At 39.2% G+C, this 25,690-nt stretch overlaps 1 protein-coding gene across 1 annotated transcript; it reads right to left on the bottom strand.

Moving 5' to 3' along the window:
* Nucleotides 1-5,866: 5,866 nt before the first annotated feature.
* LOC310936461 (aggrecan core protein-like) lies at nucleotides 5,867-18,730 on the bottom strand (the record flags this gene model as incomplete). Its single annotated transcript, XM_083900535.1, has 18 exons — nucleotides 5,867-5,934; nucleotides 6,018-6,200; nucleotides 6,930-7,074; nucleotides 8,389-8,471; nucleotides 8,560-8,718; nucleotides 11,136-11,213; nucleotides 11,698-13,782; nucleotides 13,874-13,972; nucleotides 14,075-14,368; nucleotides 14,493-14,620; nucleotides 14,709-14,883; nucleotides 15,009-15,311; nucleotides 15,533-15,826; nucleotides 15,933-16,060; nucleotides 16,902-17,076; nucleotides 17,193-17,484; nucleotides 18,444-18,535; nucleotides 18,643-18,730. 18 exons carry the CDS (start codon nucleotides 18,728-18,730, stop codon nucleotides 5,867-5,869), a joined length of 4,869 nt encoding a protein of 1,622 aa, XP_083756661.1.
* Nucleotides 18,731-25,690: the final 6,960 nt, after the last annotated feature.

The following is a 25,690-nucleotide window of genomic DNA, read 5'->3' as shown; positions in this document are numbered from 1 at the left end:
AAACCTCAGATATGAAGGGAGAAAAGGTAAAAGGGAAGCAACTGAAAGGTGGGTCTTCTGTGACATGAATGAGGTCTAAATCTGTTAAGATATAGAAGACAACCTCAAAACATTTGAATAAGCTCAAATAAGGACAAAGTACATTCAGAACAGGTTTCTGCATAATGGTGGCACTGAAAAATGAAGCCTCAGGGCTAAAGATCTGTTTGTCATATGCCCACATAATGTTAATTAAATGCTCTCATGTGTTTGCCACACTTACCGATACATTAGTTAAATACTGCTTAATGAATGTAAAGAAACACCGTCTGTAAATAACTTTACTTCAACCTTGCCTGTGCTACAACATCTGAGTCTCATTCACTGAATTTTAAAATAATAATAACTGATGTTATACACTAAATTATATATACAGCATTTGTCTTTTACATGAGGTGCGATCATTTTAAAGAACCAGAGGTGTATCATCTTACTTGATCCAGACGGGTTTTTTCAGAGGAGCCTCCTTGTTTGCAGCTATCTCAATCAGAAGCTATTAAACAACACAAAACAGCTCAAGATTAACATTAATTTTAACACTGCCATAATAATCTGAAGATGGTTATCTATTCAGTTTATATATTTTGGAAAAGTAAAAAGAGAAATATCCACTACTTGAATCTATTAATGTTCACAGCAGTGTTACTGCCATTGTCTCACTCAGTGAGAACAAACAAATAAATGCATGTTGTGCATTGACTCTCTATACACAGCAGTGCCCTTGCAAATTATCACTGATAAATGATTCCATCTGTGAACCTGCATTGACTCTTTCTCGTGTTTTTCGTCTTTTGCACTCTGTGAAAGTCACAAGGACTGATGCCTTATCTTCCCACCCGATCTGCTGTTAATTAAAACGACAGGTTCATTTGTATGCTGCTTTTATCTCTGCACAAGAGACAAATGGCTTCATAAAAAGCGACTGCTGCCAAACCAAAATCTCCAGGAAGAATCTCAAGGCTGACTCTGCAATGTGATGTCTCCTTACAAGATTGTACTTCCTTCAGGTGGAATGACTTACAGTATAAGTTTCTATTTGAATAGAGAACTGATTCAATTCTACAATACTTTTATAAACAAAATAACAAGTGTGTGTTAATAAGATTCTTCTGATGGAAACAGTGTTTTCGAATGTATGGTCGTGATTTAGGCCTAAGTAGAATACTACCTATTTTTTTGTGTCAATTAGGTAAATTAGAACAAGATTTCAAACACCAGTGTCACAAGTTACACATTTTAGCAGTGGGCCTCCCGTATATGTAGAAGCACTGATTTTCTCTATGGACTTTGGTGAGGGAGAGTGAGCATTTTATAAACCTCAGTTTCTAGCCAGAAAACTATGTGTGGCAGGTCACATATGACCCTTTCCACATGTTTTCAGTCCATATTGAACATATTTCAAATTTTCAATACCATGTACAACCACACTTTAATAGATAAGATTACCACCTGGTCTACCTATGCTATGAAGCTGTAGAAATGTTTGTTTTGTCAGTTTACATAATTTCATTCAGATGTGGACTAGCAGACTATCTATCTATCCATCTATATAAAAGTATACATATAGTTTACCTTCTCGGTCTCTGTGTTCTGAATTGTTTCAGACTCAGAGTTATTAGTAATTGAGAGTTCAGCCCCTTGTTTGTATATCATCTGCTCAGTGTGATATTTCCAGGTCCACTCAGTGTCCCCCGCTCTGCTGAGCAAAGATCCTGCCCCAAGTGAGCGGCCTACCCACCACAGTCCCAGCTTTTGCTCGCATAGCTGTGATGGCCCCACAGCAAAACCAGGAGGAAGCAACATGGAAAGAAATGAGGTAAGAGCAGACGGCAGGGGGGGACCAAGACCAGCCATCGGCCTGTACAGAGAAACAAGTATAGTACAAAACTACAGTAAATGTTACAGTACCACAGTAAAGTACTATGTAATAAGTACAAAGTAGCATCAACATATACTTACAAGACCAAACATATTAAAAGTACTCATTGTGTAGCATAACGTATATCATATTTACTATATAAAAAAAGCAAATAATTAGTGGGTTTTTTTCCACATAAGGATTTAGGTTTTAACAAGTCAATCTCCCTTCACATCAAAATGTTTATTTTTACGAAAATGATTAACGTGTCGTTAATCTTCACATATCATGTTGTGTAAGTCAGCTAAATTAAAACGAATATTCGGACAATTTTAGTAACTGTATGTCAAGCTAAACAGGTGATATTAAGTCGGCCTTTTTCCCCCTATACTATAATAAGCTACTCACTAACGCAGGGCAAATCCATGTACGGCCAACAACAGTTGAGAGAGCCGTTTCACTGTTTTAGCTTCGAGCAGCTTGTGTGTTGACAGCAGATGAAATGTGACTGTGTTGCTCAGAAGAAGTTTTTTCGTTCATTTATTAACTACTAAATTACGCAGTTTTTCACCGTTAAATATCCTGGCGGTTGTTAGCGCTAGTTAGCTTTAGATGCTTTAGTTAGGAAACGTCTACAAACCAACAACTACTTTCGTAATTCTTCAGGGTAACTGTGTACATACCGGCTCGTTGTCGATGTCTTGAGTCGAATATTTATTGTCACACGAAATTATTTGTTCTATTATAAACTCCGGGAAAGCCTTCGTAAACCATTATCGAGCAAGAAAAAAAACACCAAAATAAGTCCTGCTAATATGTGGTCCGACCGGGAAAACACTTGTGCTGTACTTGGTTCCGCTATGGCTGGCAGATACTCACAGTAGCAATGAAATGTGTAAATGAATAAGAATAATAATTTAGGGCAGACATCAAATAATAAATAGATGTTGTTCACAGTCACTTTACACATCTTTTCTTTTCTTAGTTAATTACTAACCCCCAGAATGAAGACAAATCTCTCAAATAGTCAACTATGTGGCTGCCCTGTGAAGATTGGTGACAAACAAATGTCATAAACACTAATACGTGCAATGTGCTTTCAGAACAGAGAGAGAAAAACTAATCATCCAGGGACAGGGAGGTGAACCACTGTGATGGGCGGGGTACAGAGGAGCTTAAAAAGGGACTATTCAGTCACAGGGCATCGGTGACGCCATGTGTGCAACCCGCCCTGCTCAGCAAATACAAATTTACTGTAATTTTATTATTCATATGAGTCAGTCTGTTTACTTCAGCTGCTGCCACAGAAACACTGAGCTCACTGAGAGTCAGACGAAAAGGTGAAAGACGTGTTTGTTGTCTGTACCTGGAATACGTCAGTGGTGAATGTGCTGGAATGGTGGAAATCTGAAGGATCTTTGCAGTCTCATTTTGTACATTTAGCAATGTGTAAATGGACATCATGGCTGTGCTGTGCTGACAGAGATGAGAGAAACCAGAGTTTCAAATGAAGTATAAGAGTTGCCAAGTTGTTTTTGTTTAACATTTATTGAATAAAGCATCTTCAGAGTACAAGAAATTAAAAATAGGGCACACGTAGGTCCATTCCACAACACTTTGGCCCCAAAATACATTGAAAGGACAGAAAAAAAATATTATTCATATATTATATATGTATTATATAACCTTCTATCGATCCCATGTTTTATTTCGTTATTCAAGGATAAGACTGGTGTATTTCTTAGTGTCCACATGAAAAGACATAACACACAAAGCTCACTTTCACGCTTGTCTTTCACACAATTTGTTTTCAGTGTGCATTATTGGAAACAATAAAAAAAAAAAAGAAATTTCCTTGCAGTTTTTATTAAACTCAGTTAATCACAGTTAAATCCTGGTGCTTCAGTGAACGGTTGTAAAACTAACTTGAAATATCACTAGCCTTATCCTATAAATCTGTAAATACGGAGGTTTACAGCACATACGTGTACAGCTTGAAAAGGGAAATTGTAGTATTTGGCTTATCATTCAGCAGGCAATCTCATGTTTGATGGAGGCACAGCCCCCACACTCAGCAACAATTAATGACACAAAACAAGTGTACAAATGAAAGCAGTCAAAGGTGGAAAATAATAAAACAACACAGTTCATACTGCAATGATCACAGTGGTGTTGTTTCCACTGAGGTTACAAAAAATGACACAGATAAATATTGGGTTCATTGGATTCATTGCTCCACACAAACACTATGCACCGCACAGTCTCGTGGAACATGATGGTGATTCAGAAAAACACAGAAAATAAAAGAGGGAAAAAAACCAGCCAAACGTGACAAACCATATTCATGCCGACATGATTTATGGTGTCGTATGGAGCTAGAAGAACTTGCTGCTCACAATGTCTCATCCAGCGGTCCTGAATCTTTTGTGTAACAATTACAGGCTCAGTCCAGCAGAAAGAAACCACTGTGTGGAATCAGTAAATTCAAGATTAGGATTGTAACTGGTTGTTTTGGTTTTTTTTTGCCATTAATGTGGGAGGGGATTTGATTTGAAATAAAACCACATTCAATAATGTCTAAAATGTCTAAAAAAAAAAAATTCAATTACTTGATGTTAAGAAAGTTAATACAACATGTATTGACATTTTGGGAAATATGCAAATTTATTACATGAGAAAACCAGTCTTTTTAGCAGCCAATTATCTAACATAAATCTCTACTTCTCAACATTACCTCTGTATTCCATTGTCTTCATCATATGTCCTGTATCTATTCCTTGAAAAGCAGTTTGAGCTGCTTTTATGTCATAAATAATGCAATATAAATACGTTTTATTGTTGTGCAAACAATTCACTCAAGGTAAATACCGCCATCACCTATAATACTCACCACTTAGCACATTATGTGTCGTCATTTCATTTAAATAAAAGCCTGATTAAATGTAGGTTTATGGACGGTTCCTGCCTGGACACAGTATATTCCTGGGGTCTTGTACAAACAACATGCAGCAGGTAAATTAGCTGACTGGTGCAAAACAGAGCTATCTAAGAAAAATGTTTCCACAGAGCCATGCTACTTTAGTTGTCGATTATTTATTTCTTCCTATAATCCAATAGGTCTGCTTCAGATGTTGATCCCCAAAAATAATTATTATGCCCTAATTTCAGCTTCATACTCCTGCCTTGTGGGTTGATTTGAGACTTCTCAACCGCCCCCAACATCCACTCCCTGTTGTGACATCAAAGAAGAAAGGCTTGTGTTTGACGACTTTTAATGTCTGAGCAAAAACGATGAGCAGAAATCACACTGACTGAGGAGTCATTGTCAAAATATGCATTATCCCCTTTTTAAACAATACTGTGTCTCTCAGTCTCTCCAAAAGCAGATTTCTTTATACCATGCCTTCATTAAGAAACTTCAAACATACACTCTGCATTTCTGCATTTCTACATTTTTCAACAAAGGACCAAATGGCAGCAAGTAGAAGAATGAAGCTCGTATCCAAAGTGTAGAAACCAACAGATAAGACTGAAGCAGTTGCAGGTAACGTGTGAATTTGTGGGAAAACAATTGTATTTCCCTTTGACTTTGCCAAAGGTGCATCTCTCACTGTCATGCTTTTCTCGCACTGAATTTTTTATGAGATTTACCACTGTGTTGAGTGAACAAATCAAAAAAACAACAACCATTTCTGTGGCTTTGATACAGATCTACAGCAGACGTATACCAGCAATGATTTCACCAAATAAGATTATCTTACAATGCACTCAAAAACAATAAAATTAGTAAATCGAATTAAAATATATTAAAGGGCAGAGGACATGGCATAGAACAACCAAACAAATCACTTTATCATGATGTAGCACACTTTGTAACCCTCTCAATAATCGCCACCAAAATGGAAAATGGATTTTCGCGTTCTGTAAATGTCCTTTTATAACAATATATTATTTTTTTATTTTCCCTTCTTAGTGAAGCTTGTGACTGGCTGCCAGCCTCTTGCTGCCCCTCCGCTGTATTCTTTTTCTGGTTTTCACTACGGCAAGGGAAAAACATGAGAAAAATGAGTTGTTATTGGAAAATAACACACTTGGGGAATCCACAGAGAGCAAAACTCACCATCAGTACATTCCACCTGGGGCTTCTCCCACTGTCCGTCTCTTTTACAGTGAACCACAGGTGGGTGGCGCTGTTTAAATCCTGCGTTACACTGATACCGGATGATAGCGTTGACAGGATACTCCTCTCTCCTGTTACCGAACATGCGGGCGTTCTCCACCTCAGGTGGGGCACCACAAAACACTGAGGACAAAACCAGAAGCAACAGGGGGAAAATATGTCAAAATGATCAAAAACATATGTCTCTTTCAATGGCTTTAACCAAACTCTGGTCTTTTTTGCTGATACTGTTCACTCGCTATTGGGCAAACCTAATTTGGATGAAGTCTATAAAACATGCACTTGTTTGTCTATTCAGACCAGAATCTATAGGTTACTTTTTTGTTTCAATTAATTTATGCAGGTTAGTTCACCATGTGCACATTTCAAATCAGATCTAAAAATGTAGACATTTGAAACACACTAAAAATGTAATAGGAACTTGGAAAAGTAATTCCACTAGTTTACTTATTAATCCCTGTCAATTTTAATAGTTATATTACATCCACAAACTTAATAATTTCAGTTTTCTTCTCTTAAAAATTCTGATTTCATGTGAGATTAAACATAAACAAACATATATAAAGGCTTCAAAACATACAGTACATACACACATACATGCAAAAATATTGCCTATTATCACAAAGAATTATACTCTAAACTTTCTCTTGTTAGTAAGTGTTGATTCGACAGGAATACATAATTTCACAAACATTTACTAGCATGTGCACTGCAGGTCAGGAAGTTTGAGCCTGATAAAAGTATAAATAAGCATCTTAAAAAGGCAAAAACCTCAGCACAGCTATGGCTTGAAACTACTTTTATTTCTGCACCAAATGAATCATGAACGTTGCGTAAACCCTCCTACTGCACCTGGGCCTTTCTTGCAGGTGAAGGGCAGGTGGTAGTTGCAGGGCACATCATTCCACTGTCCGTTCTCATGCCAGATCATCACTACACAGTCTTCTCCTAAGTTGAAGTAATTATCAGGCTGGTTTGGTCTCCAGTTCTCAAATTGCTGAGGAAAAAAGAAAGTCATCATATACAATTATACTATACTATTGATTTTGTTACTGTTGAGTGTATGTCCAGTCAACTACCAGCCATGAAAAGCCAATAAATGTATGACGAGTTCCTGACCTTTCCTCGTAAAAACTAAAGTAAAAACTAAATATCCTTTTAACCCCAGTGGACTTTTCTTCAGGATAAAATTTTCTCTGTTAGTTCCTGCTAATAAGAATGAAGGAAAATAAATTACAGAAGAAGAACAAATTCCGCAATATTGTCCAAAACTTTTTTTGTTTTTGGTATGTATTGAAATGTCACCAGCTGGGCTTCAGACCTCTTTCTGCAAATCTTAAAGGTGTCAGCATGCTTCAAAAACAGCCCTACAGTCATCCAACAGCATCTGAAGAAACACAGACTGTCATTCTTTTCAGTTAGGTTACACAGGTGTACGCAGGTGGGCTCCAGCTGAAAGCACAAAGTTGTTCTGCAAGTTGAACCATGCTTTTTCTTCTGCTGCTGCCGTCTTTAAAGGTGCCATATGTAAGAATGTGGTCAAAAACTGTTACTACATTCAAATTCAAAATACGAGGTCTTTTAGGTTTCGTTTTCTGACATAACTGGCAACCCGTGGTTGCTCGGCAGCTGAGACTCTACTGACTGCAATGATTGGTAGACAGCGGTAGGTGGCGCCACATGCCAAAACATGATTTCAAAACATAAACATGATTTGCAGTCTGCAAAATATTTTTTTTAATGCAAATACTTTGGCTGTACTGTTGTTGTTGATGAGTTCAGTTTGTTATATGAACATCAACAAGTCTCTGTGACATATAAGGAGGATTTTATGGCCAGTTGCTTTAGATTTATTACATAATACACCTTTAAATAAAAAATGTGTCTGAGTCAAAATTTGTAAAACCTGCAAATTTGCTCTGGTGTAAAAGGAGGACTACAGTACATTCCATCCACTAAATAGCTTTAATTCAGCCATGTCTTCCTTGCACCTGTTTGGTAAATAAACTCTTGTGGGTTAAGACAGAATGTTTAACTTCCCATACGTTATACAGCAACTTTATTACCAGTAACAACACATAACGCTTTACAACAAAGTGATATGTTATGCATTAGCTGGCTAGAATCATACACACGATACTTCAAAACTAACCCTGATCTCTGAAGGCCCTTTTTCATCCATGTACTGCATCAAAAATAAAACCCTCTGGCATAAAATCCACTTCCTGTCAAAACACGTTGGGAACACAGCCTAACCATACTATGCCCTGCCTTGTGTATGAGTGACATAGTGCTGTATAATCTCACTCACCAGTGCCGTGCCATCTGTCCAGCGGAAGTCATTTTCTATTGTCTTATCGTTCAGTCCAATCCACTGGTAGTCCTGAGCATTTGCTGTGAAAGAAAATAAATTATTGACATTAAGTCATTTTTCCCATGATGTCTCTGTTGTCCATCTGTGTGGACCATAACAAACACTCACAATTCACAAAGTCTTGCTCCTCCGGGGTGACGATGCTGACCAGGTGGGCGTTGAGGTCCCGACAGCGATTCTCTGCATCCAGCCACGTCTCTCTCTCAGAGAAGTGTAGGTAGCAGTTCCCCTGAAACTTAACCCAACCGTCTTCACACTGCTGTTCATCTGCAGCAGCAACACCGGGGGAGAGTTAACATTGTGAAACAGATATTCACATTCAGTATATACTGAATTGTGAATTTCACTTTTTTTTTCCCACATTCACACCCAACATATGGGTTGGAAAACTAAAGCACAGCATTTAACATACTCAGTGCTGGTTTTGTGAGTCAAAAAAATATTTTTCCCTACTGCACTGCCCTCAGTCTGTTGATAGACAATGTTTTCAAAAAACAAATCAAAACAGGTTTCTCAATACAGAATGGAAAACTTCATATAATGCCTAATTTTAGAAGGGAGAGCCGAGTACAGCAGAAATGTATGAGGATTTTCCTAAATGTTCATTTTGGTGTAACATTCAATGGCTTCATTCATTCTCTTGCTTCTTGATGATTCATCCAAATTGCACAAAATCATATTTTTCCTCACGTTGTATTTAGCCATACAGACAAGCTTCATTTGACCTTTCATTTCTAATGAATGCTGTTGATGTGCTGGTCTGTAATGTTGAAATGAAAGCTGTATGTAGTATGTAACTGTTACATATTAACATATATCCATTACATTCAAGCCACTGACAAACGAGGGTGGAAACACACCAGAGTAAGATGGCAACGAAAGGCTGGAATATATAATAATATAATATACATATATTATATAATACATATATACGTCCTTTCAGAAAGCTCTGCAGAAGCTCTGTAGCCAGACATTTACATAATATATATTTTGAAAATACACGTTAAGCCTTTTATATTGAGTTTTGTTCTTTTATAGTAAGGTAAAAATACTCCAAATGAACATTGGACATGCTACTGCAAATGCATAGCATTGACTGCCCATGAAAATCACTTATATTGTTGCTAAATGGAAATGGGCTTATACCAGACACTTAAAATGTTTGGTATTTGGAGGAAAATGATCCTACATGAGTCATAAACAGAAAATAATAATATTTCATATTATAGATAACAGATAAAGCCAACATTCAAATGTTGCTTTCCTCATATTTTTAATTATCTGTAATGTAAACTGCAAGGGCACTGTCATTAAGGGATGTTCAACACGACAAACACTACTGGTTGTGTTTGTGTACACATCATCACAACAAGCATGGGCAAATGCAGATGTTTATTTTGCCATGCTAATTATATTATTTGACTAACACTGACACTAAATTCTGAAATTTATGGAATTCCTAGAATTAATGGAATTTCGGTGTCATACAAAGGGTGAAATTATCTTACAGTTATTAAAACTGCTGCTCAAGAAAGGAGCCTGACAATGGGTCAGTTGGTCACTGTTTGAAAAGGTAAAACACAATAATTACTAAATTACTTTGGGAATGAAATATATAATTTTTGATCTGCATGTCTTTTGCTCTGGGACACAGCAGTTGCACAAAGGACTTTGCATTTTTAGAACCACAGTAAGTGCTGATTGTTGTCTGCGGGTGACGTTTAGCATCTTGCTCTGTTCAGTTGTTTTTGGAGAGGCTGTTGTTAGTATGTATTAGCTGAAGCCGATCTCGTACCGATCTCACAGCGTTCCCCTCCGTAACTTGGCAGGCATAAGCATTTGTAAGAGTCTGCACTCTCCACACAGGTTGCTCCATTGGCACAAGGGTTGGAGTGGCACACATCTATCTCTGCAAAAGAGGGTGGCGGTTGACACTACTGTTTCAGCATGGGGTGGGGGGCGATGGGAAGTGGAAGGCGGGAGGTTGAAGGGGCGGGACTGTGTCAGCAAGACTATAACACCTTTAGCATGTAGGAATTAGTGAAAACACTGAATCTGTTGCAACGTCTGATACAGATTAATGCACACAATGAGTCGTGAGCTTTGTTAATTTTCATAAACATTATTATTGAATGTGCTTCTGTTTATGAACGGAGAATTTTGCTTATATTTGCATTTAATTTGTATCAGAATCTATGATTAGTTGCAGCAGAATATCAGTATTTATTCCAGCAGAATGACAGGTCCCATAATGCCAAAGAGCACATATGGGAATAGCATGCATACAACAGATGAAGTGTGCAGGCACAGCAGACCAAAAACAACATAATAGAATGAAGGCAGTTGTCATAAACATGAAAAAACAGATGTGATACAACCTCATAGCAGAGTTATCTTTGACAAACACTCTGAGATTCAAATTTGCCATACAAACATAGAGGGACCCACAGCCAGACAAAGACAAAATGCAAACAAAAAAGTAACACAAAACACAGGAAAATGAGATGCAAAACACATCAGGACAACATAGAGAGGAGAGAGAAAATACAGAATACAGATACACTGGGGAAGTGTGTTAAATCAAACCATCATCACACAATACTGAATTCAGACATTTTAAAGACAGAAAGAAATATGAAAAGGATTAAAGGAGGATTCTAAAAAGTTAGTGTTTTGGGACTCACCATGACAGAGAGCAACCCCATCCTCTTCTGTGCATGGAGTAGCACCACATGGATTGGGATTGCATGGGTTGAATCCACCTGACAAACAAATACAATTATTCAACAATGTTCCACTTGACAAATAAGATATGAATATAAAGTGATATTCATCGGATTTGCTTTATCATAGATTATCAAAATTATGGTAATATATGAATATGTTTTGTGTCTGTTGTGGGCCAGCTATTTTGTATTCATCAAAGATAAACAAATTTGTCATCAGCCATTTGGATTAAATCATGCATGCTTAGTGTAGGGTAGTGCACATAAAATGAATAAAATGGTATAAACACCAAATAGATATATGCTAGTGATGACTGGTCATGTCAGTTACCATACTGTGTAGACTTTTGACTGTAATAATAATCCATATTTCACAGTTTTTAAGTCCTATGAAATGCAAGACAATAAGAGATAATCATATCAAAAGGACAGTTTTGCACAGCCCAAGCCGATGCCTTGAAATTGTCTCCTGACCAAGAAAATATTTTGTTAAATATGACTATAGAAAATGTTGGTCTACCTTCTACTGTCTCTTCTTTTCCAACAATGCCTGGTGTCTGCACAGTCGCTGGTGTATCTGTGGTGGGAGGAGCAGCCAATCCTGCAGGGGCGAGTGCATGCCCATGGATCACATAGACATTATCAGTGGTGTTTGAGATGTCAACCTCAGTAAGGACTTCCTCTGTGACTGTCCATTGGCTGGCTGGTGTAGGCAACACCACCCGTGGTAGATCTCCAGAGGAAGCACCTGAGGAAATGCCACTGGCTGTGGATGTGTAGTAGTCTCTACTGCCAGAAAAGAGGCCACTGCTGCTACTGCTGCCTTCTCCACTGTACTCCACTGACCCCTCTCCATGCTCCATAGGCAATATAGTATCTCTGGATACCTCTTTCATGAAATCCCCACTCAAAAATGATAAACTGCCTTCTTCTCCACTTGTAGAAGACCCTGATCCAGACATTCCTGATCCAGAACCAGAGATGAAACTTGCACTTCCAAATCCAGACAGATGTTCACCACTCCCCTGTCCAGAACTGTAAAGTATAAAACCGGAGGCCTCCTGCTCTCCAGAGGATGACACAATAAGTTCTGTGAAACCAGATCCCACAAAAGTCATGCCTGAGAAGAACTCCAAGTCACTTCCAGAGGCTGAGCCGCTGACGTCACTTCCAAAGGCTGAGCCACTGAAGTCACTTCCAAAGGCTGAGCCACTGAAGTCACTTCCCGAGGCTGAGCCACTGTGATCCCCACTGAGAATCCCCGATCCTGTGATGTCTCCTGAGCCACTGAACAGCAATTGGTCCTCGCCAAGCTCATACTCCTTGTGGGTACTTGGAGTGGACGCATCAATAATTTCATCATCTATGAAAAAGATTTGAGCATTTCCATTTCCTGAAAGATCTCCTGAGTGTCCACTAGCACTTCCGGAGGATAATCCTGATGGGAAACCACTGAACCCAGAAAAGTCCACACTGGTAATAAAACCAGAAGAAATGCCAGAGTGTTGCCCACTTTCGCCAGAGCTTTCAGTGGAAAAGCCACTCTCTGCAGAGCTGAACCCTGATCCAGATAAGTCCCCACTACCACTAATCACTCCAAAACCCGCTTCAGGTGAAGGAACAATAAGAATTCCTGCACTCCCCTCTCCAGCTTCTTGGAGTCCTCCTGAAAATGAGCCTTCTCCAGGGTCAGTGCTGTCAATGCCGGAAAAGATAACAGCAATACCAGATTCTTCTCCACTAAGACCCGATCCAGAAGCATCTACACTACCAAGACCAGATTCTCCACTGGGAAGTTCAGCACTTGCACTACCGGCCAGTTCTCCAATTCCGGACAGATCTCCAGAGGAAACCATGCCTCCAGATCCAGACAAATCCCCAGAAGTAAAGTGGTTTCCAGAGCCAGACAAATCTCCAGAGGCAGACATATCTCCAGATATAACCTGGTCTCCAGAGACAACCTGGTCTCCAGAGCCAGAGATGTCTACAGAAGTAACCTGATCTCCAGATCCAGACAAATCCCCAGAGGTAAAGTAGTTTCCAGAGCCAGACAGATCTCCAGAGGTCGATATATCTCCAAATATAACATGGTCTCCGGATCCAGACAGATCTCCAGAGGTAACCTGGTCTCCGGAGCCCGAGAGGTCTCCAGAGGTAGACTGCTCTGCAGAGCCCGATAGGTGTCCAGAGCCAGAGAGGTCTCCAGAGGTAGCCTGGTCTCCAGAGCCAGACAGATCTCCAGAGGTAGACTGCTCTCCAGAGCCTGATAGGTCTCCAGAGCCAGAGAGGTCTCCAGATGTAGACTGCTCTCCAGAGCCCGAGAGGTCTCCAGAGCCAGAGAGGTCTCCAGAGCCAGACAGATCTCCAGAGGTAGACTGCTCTCCAGAGCCCGATAGGTCTCCAGAGCCAGAGAGGTCTCCAGATGTAGCCTGCTCTCCAGAGCCCGATAGGTCTCCAGAGCCAGAGAGGTCTCCAGAGGTAGCCTGGTCTCCAGAACCAATATGACCCGAAGAGGAAGTGTCAGTAGACCCAGAACCTAGGTCTGCTGAGCCTGAACCGGAGCCAGACATTTCCACAGGGATAGGAGAGGCGATCGAAGGTACAACTGAAAATAGATAGTAAAAAGGAAGTGTAAGGAATGTGGAAATTTAAAGGCAAATTCAAACAGTTAAAAAGTAAGTTGTACATGATCTTACCAGGCCTCAACAAATCAGCTATGGATGTTAGGTTTAGGAGGGCCTCCTGGATATCTGTGATGTTCAGTCCAGTTTCATTTGCAATAAGGAAAATGTCAGCTGTGGGAATTAAAGAATACATGAAAACATGTTGAATAAATGAAACTGATGAATAATGAGCAAGTTCAGTAGCACCAGTATTTCGAACCATGAAGTATTTACCTCTGAAACAGTATGCATCAAACCTGGCACTATGATCAGGAAAATGTGACTGGTTAGGTTTAGTGTACACAGTGTGCACTTTTGATGTCCCTGCTCCACACTCTGCACGGGGGTTGTTGATGGGATAACGGACACTTCCATCCACTAGCCATCCAGCACGGCACTTGTCAAAACCCATCCTCCATGCTGCGTATAGCTGTCCAGTGGAGGCCAATACTGCATGTTGCTCTTGACAGCTGGAAGCTGCCTCATCATAGGTGAAACCCTCAGCAGCCCCCACATGGAAAACCTCGCCTAAGGAGAACACAATAGTTTGAAGAAAAGTGTTTCATGTGACAGAAAGTAGATTTATGATGACCAGTCTGTTCTTGGATTTTATAGTAGGGCCTTTTCTCAAAGAAAATTGTGTATTTTGTACCTTTGAGCCAATCAGTGTAGCAGTACACATCATATTTCTCATGTGCAGGCCTTAAACCATAAGATCGAACTCCGGGTTTGTCTCCCAGATCCCCAGCGCATTTATCTTTGGGGAAAACAATCGGATATCTGGAAAAGAGTGAAAGTGATCAGCTGCTAAATCTCGTTCATGACAGGAATCTTCTTGTCTGTGTAAAAAAAGAGATTTAAAACTCACCTTACGGTTTGGTCCAGCAACCATCCTGCATCACACTGGTGATATCCAGCCTCATAAGCTGCATTGAGTTGCTCTAGTGTGGCGATTGAGGCTCCAGTGCTCTGACAGGCCAGCTGAGCCTCAACAAAGCTGAATGCATACCGACCAGAGCTTGAGCGGTAATGGAAGACCACACCTGCATACACAAATGAGATGAATGCTTGTGTGTTAGAACCATTCTACTGAAGAAACATTACTTTTATCACCCACTTAATTTAATATGTGTGATCATTGCATGTACCAACAAGCTCTATAACTAACCATTTGGAGGTATCACATAGCCTTTGCTGGGATCCCTCCCTACATCAGGCCTGGCGGTGACTGACTTTATCAGATCTGTGGCGAGTTCAGTGACAGTGGGCGGCTGTGGCAGCGGCAGCTCAATGGGGCTCTCGGTGAAGGTGAAGTCCACAACGGTGGGATGCTGAGACTCCACCTCTCCGACTGCCTCACTTTCTGTGGTTGTCCTCCTGAGGAATACCTCTGGGGTCCGTGTCACCGATGTAACACTCAGGACACCACTTCCCTCTTCGATGTCACCTGAAGCTTCATCATCTGGAGACTCTGAAGGTGATGAAGGAGAGAGATAACTGGTAACTCGAGGCCATTGAGTTCATTGAGGTTATTGTAATGTTCATAAAACCAACGTGAGATTTGCTATGTGACATTGCACATTCTAATGCTAGATGAATAGAGTGGTCTGTCTCTTGGCATAAGAATCACCGATTGGTGTGCATAGAATAATGTAGCATAGTATAGCAGTATCTCCACTATTGATAGCCTACCTGTGTAGCAGAAGCAATCATAGCGGGATTCAGGCAATGGATATCCAGTCTGGTTAGTATGAAGGTAAACAGTTCGCACCCCCAGGAGACCCCCTCCACACTGTGGCCGACGAACGTTGATGGGATAGCGGACACTCCTGTCCTGCAACCAGCCAGCATTACAAACATCCATCCCACCCTGCCAGGCAATGTAGAGCTGACCAGTGGTGGCCAGCTGAGCACCTTTATTAGAGCATGCTGCCTCTGCTTCGGAGAAGCTGAACTTTTCTGCTGAGGCAGTGTAGAAAACTCTGCCTGTATGACAGGAGATAAAGACAAGTAGTGAAAAAATGAACTTACACATAGTTGGAGGATTTTGAAAGAATGAAGAATCCCTCAAAGCGAGGCATGCACAATATACCTGTCATCTTCTCTGTGAAGCAGTAGACATCATAAGTCTCATTCAGAGCTCTCACTCCATATGTCCTGACTCCAGGCAATTCCTCTTTGTCACCATAGCAGTTCACACGAGGATCATGGATTGGGTATCTTTGTTAAAATGAAAAAGAGCTTTGGTTTCTTTAGAATAATAGAATAAAACACCCCTGTATTTCTTCATTAACAGAATTGGAATATGAACTTGCAAAAAACTTTTAATTAACAAAATCTAATGTTTTTCAGCCATTTGTCTCTCTTAGTTTTAGCCTTTTAGTTTTTTTTCATTGTCTAAATTAAAATAATGTTCCATATTTTCAATTAAATTTCAGTGTCAGGAACCTGCCTCCTTCTTTCCTGTTCAAAGCTACACTTTAAGAAATAAGGGTTCCAAAAGCATCCTTCTACAAGGGCTGAGGTTCTACCTGGAACCATTTGCTTCTGATAAACCCTTTCCCGAAGAAAGGCTTTTTCAAGGGTTCTTGGCAACACTAATCGTTCCAGTAAGAACCATTTTGATCCAGAGATCCAGAGTTCTTGGTGGAACCCCCCAAAAGGGTCCTAGGTGGAACCTTTATAAAAAGGTTCTACCTGGAGCCAAAAAGGGTTCTCCTATGAGGACAAGCCAAAGACTTAGCACTTTTATTTCTAAGAGTGTACAGTCACTCAGCAATATTGTATTAAAATATAAACTGTACATATAATAAAAAGCATACATAGAATGAATGCAATATTGCTACTACTTTACAAATCAGACTTATTGAACTTTGTAGTTGAGTAAAACTTGTAGTTTTAACTTCTGCAATGTAACTTTTTGTTGTATCGATCTATTGCTATAGGGTGTGCCATTATTAGTTGGACAGTGTTGAAGTCATGGATGTATAATATGGTTGAAGTGCCCACTCTGTTAAACCATAGTAGTAGAGGAAAGCCTCCCATCACATGGCAAACTGACCTGACTGTCTGATCAGAGAGCCAGCCTGCATCACACTGGTGGAAACCACCATCATATGCTGCTTGGAGCTGTTCAGGTGAAGCCATGACTGCACTGTTCTGGATGCACACCGCCTTTGCTTTTTCAAAAGTCAAGGTGTAGCGACCCATGATCGCCCGGTAGTGGAACACAATACCTGAGAAGACAAACAAGCGCTTTAATATAAAACGTTATTGAATTTGAAGCCAAGGAAAAAAATATGGAATAATTTATCCATATTCTGCTCCCATAACCTGTTACCTCAGCACATACCTTGAACCTGCACATGGACGATGTCATGGTTGTCCTCTATGCCATGCTGAACCTCACAGCGATACACTCCCGTGTCACTGGATCGTAGCTCGGATATCTGGATACTGGCATCTGTTGGGTTTTTAGGATAGCCCAGCAGCTGAACTCTGTCCAGATAGCTCTCTGTAATACGCACGTTTCCTTCCAAGGCTACAAGTACAGTCGTGACTTTTTCTTTGGTGACAAGACTCCACTTGATGCGATGAGACAAGGGGGTAATGGTGGGAGCTCCTGGGTCTGAGACAGTGAGGTCCTATACAACACACAGTCCCTGCCTAATTATTTCCTTGGTTCACAATTTAATTAAATAATTACATATAACATAGCATCTTTGCAAATTCAAATCATTTGTAACTTAACAAACATTTTATAATTTACAATTGGCAGCAGCATGACATGAAATGTGTTGATGAAAAAGCACTCAATGGAACTTTTAAAGGAAATGGGAGATCTGTAGATTGGCATAAATGACATTCCTATTATGTTCTTCTCTTTTATGTCACTTCTGTTTTTACCTTCAATATACCTTTTCTGGTTTATATTGCATTTACTGTATGTATGAACCTTTAAATATGAATTGACACATTTTTGGCAATTGGCAAAAAGATGCTCCAACAGTCCCAAACCACCACAATAGTTGTTGGGGCAAAAGTATCAGCAAACTAGCTGAATGTCTGGTTAACACAGAGCAACATTAAAAATAATTTTAGCTCTGTTTTTGGTCACCACCGGTATTCCTTAAAGGTGCATTATGTAATAAATCTAAAGCAACTGGCTATAAAATCCTCCTAATATGTCACAGAGACTCAGGAATAATGTTCATATAACAAACTGAACTCACCAACAACAACAGTTGTTACGTCAGAAAAAAGAAAACATACAAGACCTCGGTATTTTGAATTTGAATGTAGTAACCGTTTTTGGCCACATTCTTACATATGGCACCTTTAAGCTGCTTGAACTCAACTACAAATATCAGTGGCTACTCTCAAAATGTGCCGGCTGCATGGAGCTGTTTGGAAGAGTTGTTGCCAATGATGCAGTAAAAGCATTAAAAATCAACCCATGTAGTCAATTAAACATATGAGTAACAAAGTTTCATATGGTTGCAGAGTGAGGTGGCAATCATTTGTGGATGTGGAATTGTGACCTCACACATTGCATACACCATTTGGATTAAATTAAACTTTGCAAAAGCTTAAAATGACATACCTGAAAGTGACATGGTAGCACCAATGTTCCTCCCAGTAAAGGACGCTGTTGGCCCTCCAGAGGAATACTCACAGTAAGCACATCCTCCGGGTCTGTGAAAGAGAGAAATAGGAAAAAAAAGACAACAGATTTACTCCCTGTTAAAATCAATCGAGTCCACCATAAACCATAAATTGTATCACAATATCAGAGATCTCACCCATATAGGATTGTTCCTCATAAACGTAGTCAAAGGTTGCTGAGATGACACTCAGACACAGAGACAGCAGTAAAGTCCACCGTATCATATTTTACCTGAAAATGAACAAAGTTAAGCAAAATCTAATTATGATTATGAGCACAACATGACAACTTCTCAATTTTCCCGATGGCCTTGTAAAATCCTTGTTGTGTTTCTATGGTTTATGTTAAATTATAACCCTCAAACTCCCCAAAAATGTCTTGAAATAAAGAAGCTTCACTGTTCATTTTAATGGCGTGTCAATTTATTTTCTCTACAATTTAGGTTCTTCAGCGAAACACATCATTTCAAAATAAAACTACCTGGATGAAATGAGTGAAACAAGAAGGGAACTTTCTGAACACTTTGAAAAGTTGCTGAATTGTGCGTTAGCCGCACCGTTGGCCGACTCCACACAGTGTTCTTTCAGCCGCTGTGGTGAGGTCCACTCCCACAGAGACTCTGGGGCCCATAAGACCTGATCTGTTCCCCCTGAAGCCGGTGTTATGGCAGCTCTGACGACACCAGGTCCTATGAAAACAGCGAGGTGTATGTTCCAGTGGCCTGCCTTTCCATCACATCTCAACACTGCTTTCATTCAGACAGGAGATTTGGGGAAGTGTGAGACATGATGGGAGGAGTCACAGGTTGTGACAGGGCTTTCATCCTTTCAAATTTACAAGACTTTTGTGTCCAATAATGCTTTTATCATAGTTTTTGTTTGTTAAGCAAGCAAGTATTTTAAAATATATCAAACACACCTTCCTATTGGAAATATGCAGTGTGAATATTACTGTAATATTCCTACGGTGGTGACCTTTTGTGGTTGGAAAGCTCAAAAACTTTCTGCAGAACTTTCACGACACAGTTTTTAAATCTAATTTAATATCGAATCAATCAGTATGACATTGTCAATGTGGCTTTGTGTATTATCGAAGGCTAAAAAATGTATTTTTTGAATTTCTATGTTGGAAGTATGTATGGAAGTTTGTTTTAGTTTCATTGATAACAGTTTTTTGTTTGCTTGTTTTTAGCACTGTTGGTTTTCGTTTGTCTACTCCTATCCTATACGCTTTAAAATGTATTTTCTGTCTCTGATGAGATGTTAGGTTAAAGTTTATTTCAATCTAAAAACAATCCCAAACGACCAAAGTGCAGTGCAAACAATACAAATACACACTGAAGCCGAGAAGACAATATGCATTATGAATCAAAATAAATCCAGGGAGGTAGAGTTGAGAGTCTTTTTTATTCTGTTTTACAGACAAAATAAGTTAACAAATCCAACAAGTATATATTATTACATTAAGGATTCAGGTTAGCAGATGATAAAGTGGTAAAACATTTTTTCTTACCTGTTGCCTCCACACCTGCTGAAGTCCAGCTCTTCCTCTGTGGCGTATTTTGTGGTCACTGGAGCTCTGGGTTGCCAGGTTGTGAGTTTAAAAGTCCTACAGAGCAGCAGCAGCAGAAACACAGAGTTCAGGATAACTGGCTGTGTGCAGAGGAAAGAGTCTGTGACCAGGTCTGGTTGTCAAAGCTCACAGGGAAAACACCTCTGTTAAGCTGCTCAGAGTGAAGTATGAGGGGGAGCACTCATCAATGCCTTCAAAATAAAAGCTGACTGCTTTTCGCTAATATAATGCCTTCTTACATGCAAATGAGCAGCATTTAGAACAAGATGAGCTGTTGAAGAATTATTTGGCAGTTGTTAATTTTTACACTTGGGAGTTAATACATTTTTTCACTTTCATTTAAAGCATGTTAATTTGAAGTTTCATGCTGTGCTGTGCATGGGGTGTTTTGAGAGGCTCTCTTCATTTTATTATATTTTTTGAATTTTATTTTATTATAGCACTATAGCGCAGTGAACAATGAGTGGGCAAAAAAACAGGGGTTACTAAATGTAGCAGTTAATAGTTAAATACATTCTGTTGTACATATTATGTCACTCATTCAGTTTAAATAAATGTCAGATTTTGGAAATATGTGGGTTATTGTCTCATGAAATGCAACATTCAATTGTGGTTTAAGGATGGAAAAAAAATATTGACATTGACAATTGCAATAGATAGATTCAATTTTGATTCAAATGAAATCAACACTCAATTGTGACAAAAGCATATTGTCCAAGCCAACAATTACAAACTAAAAAATAACTGAATAATAATATACAACATTAAAGACATCGTATGATTCCCTTCCTTAAAAGCATTTCAGAGTGTGATGCCTCGCCCCTTTAACTGCTCTTCAACTATTTGCATTCACGAAATTAAGAAGAAAAAAAAGGCACCCGGAGACAAGGCTGCTCTTTCATCCAGGTTCTAAGCACTCTTTGGACAGGAAACGGAAATTACAGATCATTTTTAAAGCTATCAGACACGTGATCCCTATACTAACTTACACTTGAAGTAGATGCTGAGTTTAAGTGGAATATAATGACAATCATGCTATACTTCCAACAGCAGCACATGTTCCACTTGGGGTTCTATGCACAATTCCTTTCCTCCTTAACCCTTTTTGTAACGTCACGTGAATACTGTGCTCACTGTGTGCCTGCAATTGTCTCTAATTTGTCTCGACAATATTTAGAATTTTCCATTTCGAGCATATTTGTCCAGAGTATTTAAGGTAAGGTGTGTCTACAGAGAGGACTATTTATACTGGACATGGGGTCAGGGGAAATGACTAAATTGTTTGACTAACTCAAGACATTTTCACTCCAACCCCGCCTCAGAAAACTGTGGACAAAATAGCGCTGTTCTGCAGCATCGCGATGACGCAACAGCAAACAGAAAGTTATTGTTTGTCTGTTGGTGTAAGGGACAGATTACTTAAGTTTCTCTGGCTCTTAACTTTATTTGTATTCAGTCAATGACAGTGCCGATCACAAGGAGGCACTAAATGATGAAACTGATCACTAAGTTGTTGAAAACAGTTCAACATGATATTAAAAGTCCTGTCTTATCCATCTGAGAAGAAATAGAAACTTATAGTATGGGTATGTTAAGTATAAGCAGAAACACATCTGCAGTTCTGAGTTCTGTATGAAATTCAAAAGCAGTTACATACTACAAAGTTCTAGCTCTTGACATCAAAATCTATATGCAATGGATTTTTAACTGATGAACACCTTTGATAAACATGATCAAGAAATGTAAGGGTCCCAACAGGATGAATAGTTCGACTGTCGATCAGTTTGTTGAACCTGCTGATTTGAAGCCATGTTGTTGCCTTTTTTGCCTGTTTTATTGTTGGTGAAATAGAACAATGGATAGATCAGAAATGTGATGCAGCCATTCATGTTCTCCACAAAATGAGATGATATAATATTGTTCACAGGCAATAATAATATCGACTGTGTCACATTTCTACAGCTGGTTTAATTCATTTTTGTTTTACTTTGATTGCATTAAATTAAAAGTTCCTGTAATTAAAAGGTTGAGGCAGGTTATTTAGGTGCTACTCAACCATTTGGTCGACCACACTTTAAGTCACTATATCTCATTGAAAAAGGCATCAAGCTGAACTCACTAACACTTAATGTAACTTGTAGTTTATGAATTATGCAAACAAGGTTTATTATGAACAGACATCTCAACTGTTTGGTAGAGGCCTGTATCTGAAATATTGTAGGGTCTAATTTAAAAATAAATAAATACAAAATAAAATATATTGATTTTTCGTTATTGTTATCATAAGTAAAATTTAAAAAATTAAAATAATTCCAAAGACATTTTTTTTCCTTTGCTTTTTTCTTGGTGTGTAGCTTAAAGGGTTAATGATTGAAAACAAGAAGTCAATAATTAGAAATGTGTACAGAAGGAGCTTATTATGAAGAATGGACTGATGATCTTTTTGCATAAGTTTAAGCATAAAAGAAGCTCACCTGTTGCACAACACTTTTAAAGTCTGTTTGATTCAGTAGTCAACACATCAAAACCACAAGAAAGGTTTTCCTAATATGATAAGCTTAAGTACATGTCTGTGCTGGTTCATGCATGTCCACTTTCTTTTGAAATGAGCATGAATAGTTATTCTGTGGACTTGAGGTTCAGGTCGGTGACAGAACACTGTTTCCTTTTCACCCAGAGCGCACACACCAGACTTTCTTCGACCTGAGTCAAGCTGGAAAACATAGCTGATGAAAGACAACATCCACCAGAAGCCAGCTGACGTTTCCTCGACACCCAGAGCCATTAACCACGACGTGACTCTCGTAGGTGCACGGGTGGGACACGTACCATCGCCCACTGAAAGAAGTCTTGTGCATGTTTTATATGGCTTTCTGCCACCACCACACACACTTACAACAGGACATGTTCTCTCATAGTGTTAAAATAACTAAGCCACTGTGAAGCTCCTTAATAAATTGAGTTTCTTAAGTAACTGTTTATCTGATTTTATTTAGCAGTTTTACTTGAAACAGAGGAACAGATTAAAGTGAAAGATGCATTCACATGGAAAACAGGTAAAGTTTATTTTATAAAAGCACTTCATAAAATAAAAATATAGCCAAACAAAACCCTTCAACATCATGGGTGACTTCTTACACTAAAGGGTGCTTTGTGACCTGTTGAAGATCTTTTTTGTTCACATAGAAATTACAGAGTTGTAGGACAAAACTTATCTTTTGTATTAAATTTGGGTAAAATTTGCTATCCATCCATCTACTATCTACATCTTTATCCTCCACCAGAGGGTCGCGGGGGGTGCTGTGCCTGTCTCAGCTGACATAGGGTGATAGGCGGGGTACACCCTGGACAGTTCGCCAGTCCATCGCAGGGCCACACATAGAGACAAACAACCATTCACTCACACTCTCAATTAAGAGTGTCCAATTCACCTAATCCCCAAATCTGCATGTTTTTGGACTGTGGGAGGAAGCTGGAGAACCCAGAGAAAACCCACACACACAAGAAGAACATGCAAACTCCTTGCAAAAAGGCCCTTGTTGCAACCGGGGCTTAAACCCAGGTCTTCCTGCTGCAAAGGCAAGAGCGCTAACCACTACGCCAACCATGTGGCCTATGCACACGCCAACCGTGTGACCCCCAGGGGGTCCTGACTCCTAGTTTAGGATTTCAATTAAAAATTAACCTTTACTCATATTATTTTGTATATGGAACTGTCCACTTATTGCACCTTAACCTATAATATATATGTTAAGGTTAGGGTTGATACCACTCAGCTAAATGCTGCATATTTGTATACACTTTGACGAGCCCCTGCAGGGACCTTTAGTCCAGAGCGACCAAACACAGCACCAATATTGTCTTGAACTGGCACTGCATTCATAATTCAACTCCTTGACCTGGTCTGACCTGTTGCTGTAAGGCACGGAGAGTGTAACACTCCTAACTATGGCAAATGGAAGCCATATGAAGGTGGTAGTGCAGCAGAGCTACTCTTCACAGAGCGCCTTTGTAAAAGCAGCCAGGGTTTGGTGAAGACAGAATCCTTTACTGTAGACTTTTAACAGATAATCTGCCTCTCTACCTCACACACCGTACTTTTACATTTAATTTCAAGTGACCTAGAGAGACCAAGTGATGCAACACAAAAAACACAGCTGTCTTTTTGTGTAAATTGCTTGCTGTTTTTATATTCTAAAAAAGAAATGCTGATGTAAAAGGACATTTTTATTTTACTCTATTTGTGCAAGTGGAAGAGGCCCCCACCTCCACATGTACAGTTTGATTATAGAAGAGCCTTGTTTGCACTCTCTTCACCCAGCCATTAATGAAATATGTCTTTCATAAGGAGTATAATGGTCCTCTATGACCCCATAAAGTTCAATGCAGCCACTGCCCTGGCTGGTATGTAACCAACATGGAGGCAAACAAATAAGAGTCAGGTCTGCACAGGGATGTTCAGACATCAACATGATGACATCAACACTAAAACCCTATACATACACCGCAGCAGCAGTCAGTGTGTAGTTTGCTCTGATGTCTCTCTTCTGAGGCAGGACATGGCCATTTAAAAAAAAAAAAATGCTGAGCTCAAATGGAATACATGTCACAACAGTCTTAGAAAGTTATCCATCAGTGAGACTTGTTTTGCAGTGGTTTATAATTACCATTGATGGTTGTAGATCATTATCATCACGTGCGACATAGTTGCACTGCAGCTTTGCAGCTGCTTTGCATAATTGTGTCTCCCATGGTCAGTTTTTGTCTCTGTTGTCCTTGTGCATCCCTTTGTATTTCTTATTCTCTTTTGTTGTTCTGCACCCCTTTTCATTTGCTTCATTTGAATCTTTTTGGGGATTATTTTAAATTGCTTTGTGGTTGTTTTGGGTCTCTTTATTTATTGCACCTTATTTTAGTTTTTTTCTTGGTGGCATTGAGCATTTCTCCCTGTTTGATTGACTTTCAATATTAATAGTTACTACCCAGGCTCAGGTAGGGCTGTTCTCCTGACATGGTTTTAGTATTATATAATAATTGATTTATTACTGTGCATCAGTGAATCATATTATTTGTTGAAGCTGTATTCTAATGTAGATAATGAATTGTAGATTATTTGTGTTAGCTATGTGAATAGTTAGTTTACCTGATGTATCACCTAAAACATGACCAACCGATAATTTGGAATGTAACTGTGGATAATCTATAATGTAAATCAATCTCCTCATCTGCATTATGTGACTGAATTGAGGGAAATTTATATGATAAGTGTCATAGAAATATTAATAAAACATTTAATAGTAATAATTGAATAATAATTTCGTATTTATATATTGGTAATAATAATAAAATAACTACACAAATGCCAACATGCTTATTCTTTACTGTTAGATTAGTAATTATTTAATAACATTATTTATTTCTGTATGATCTCACCATTCAAGCTATTACTAATGAATGTGCATATTATCATTTTAATTAAACAGTTTACTGTTCGTCTCCTTGAGCCCTCACAGGTAAACTACCTGCTAGTCTCAGTACTAACACCAGAGGTCGCCAGAGGTGCTCCCCTCCCTTTTGTTATCGAGTGACTTGCGCCGTTCTAATTGGCTCGT

The sequence above is a fragment of the Microchirus variegatus genome (assembly GCF_963457635.1).
Source record: "Microchirus variegatus genome assembly, chromosome: 14".
In the NCBI taxonomy this organism is placed as follows: domain Eukaryota; kingdom Metazoa; phylum Chordata; class Actinopteri; order Pleuronectiformes; family Soleidae; genus Microchirus; species Microchirus variegatus.
The sequence above is the reverse complement of the archived record's forward strand: the minus strand, read 5'-3'. Positions and strand labels throughout refer to the sequence as shown.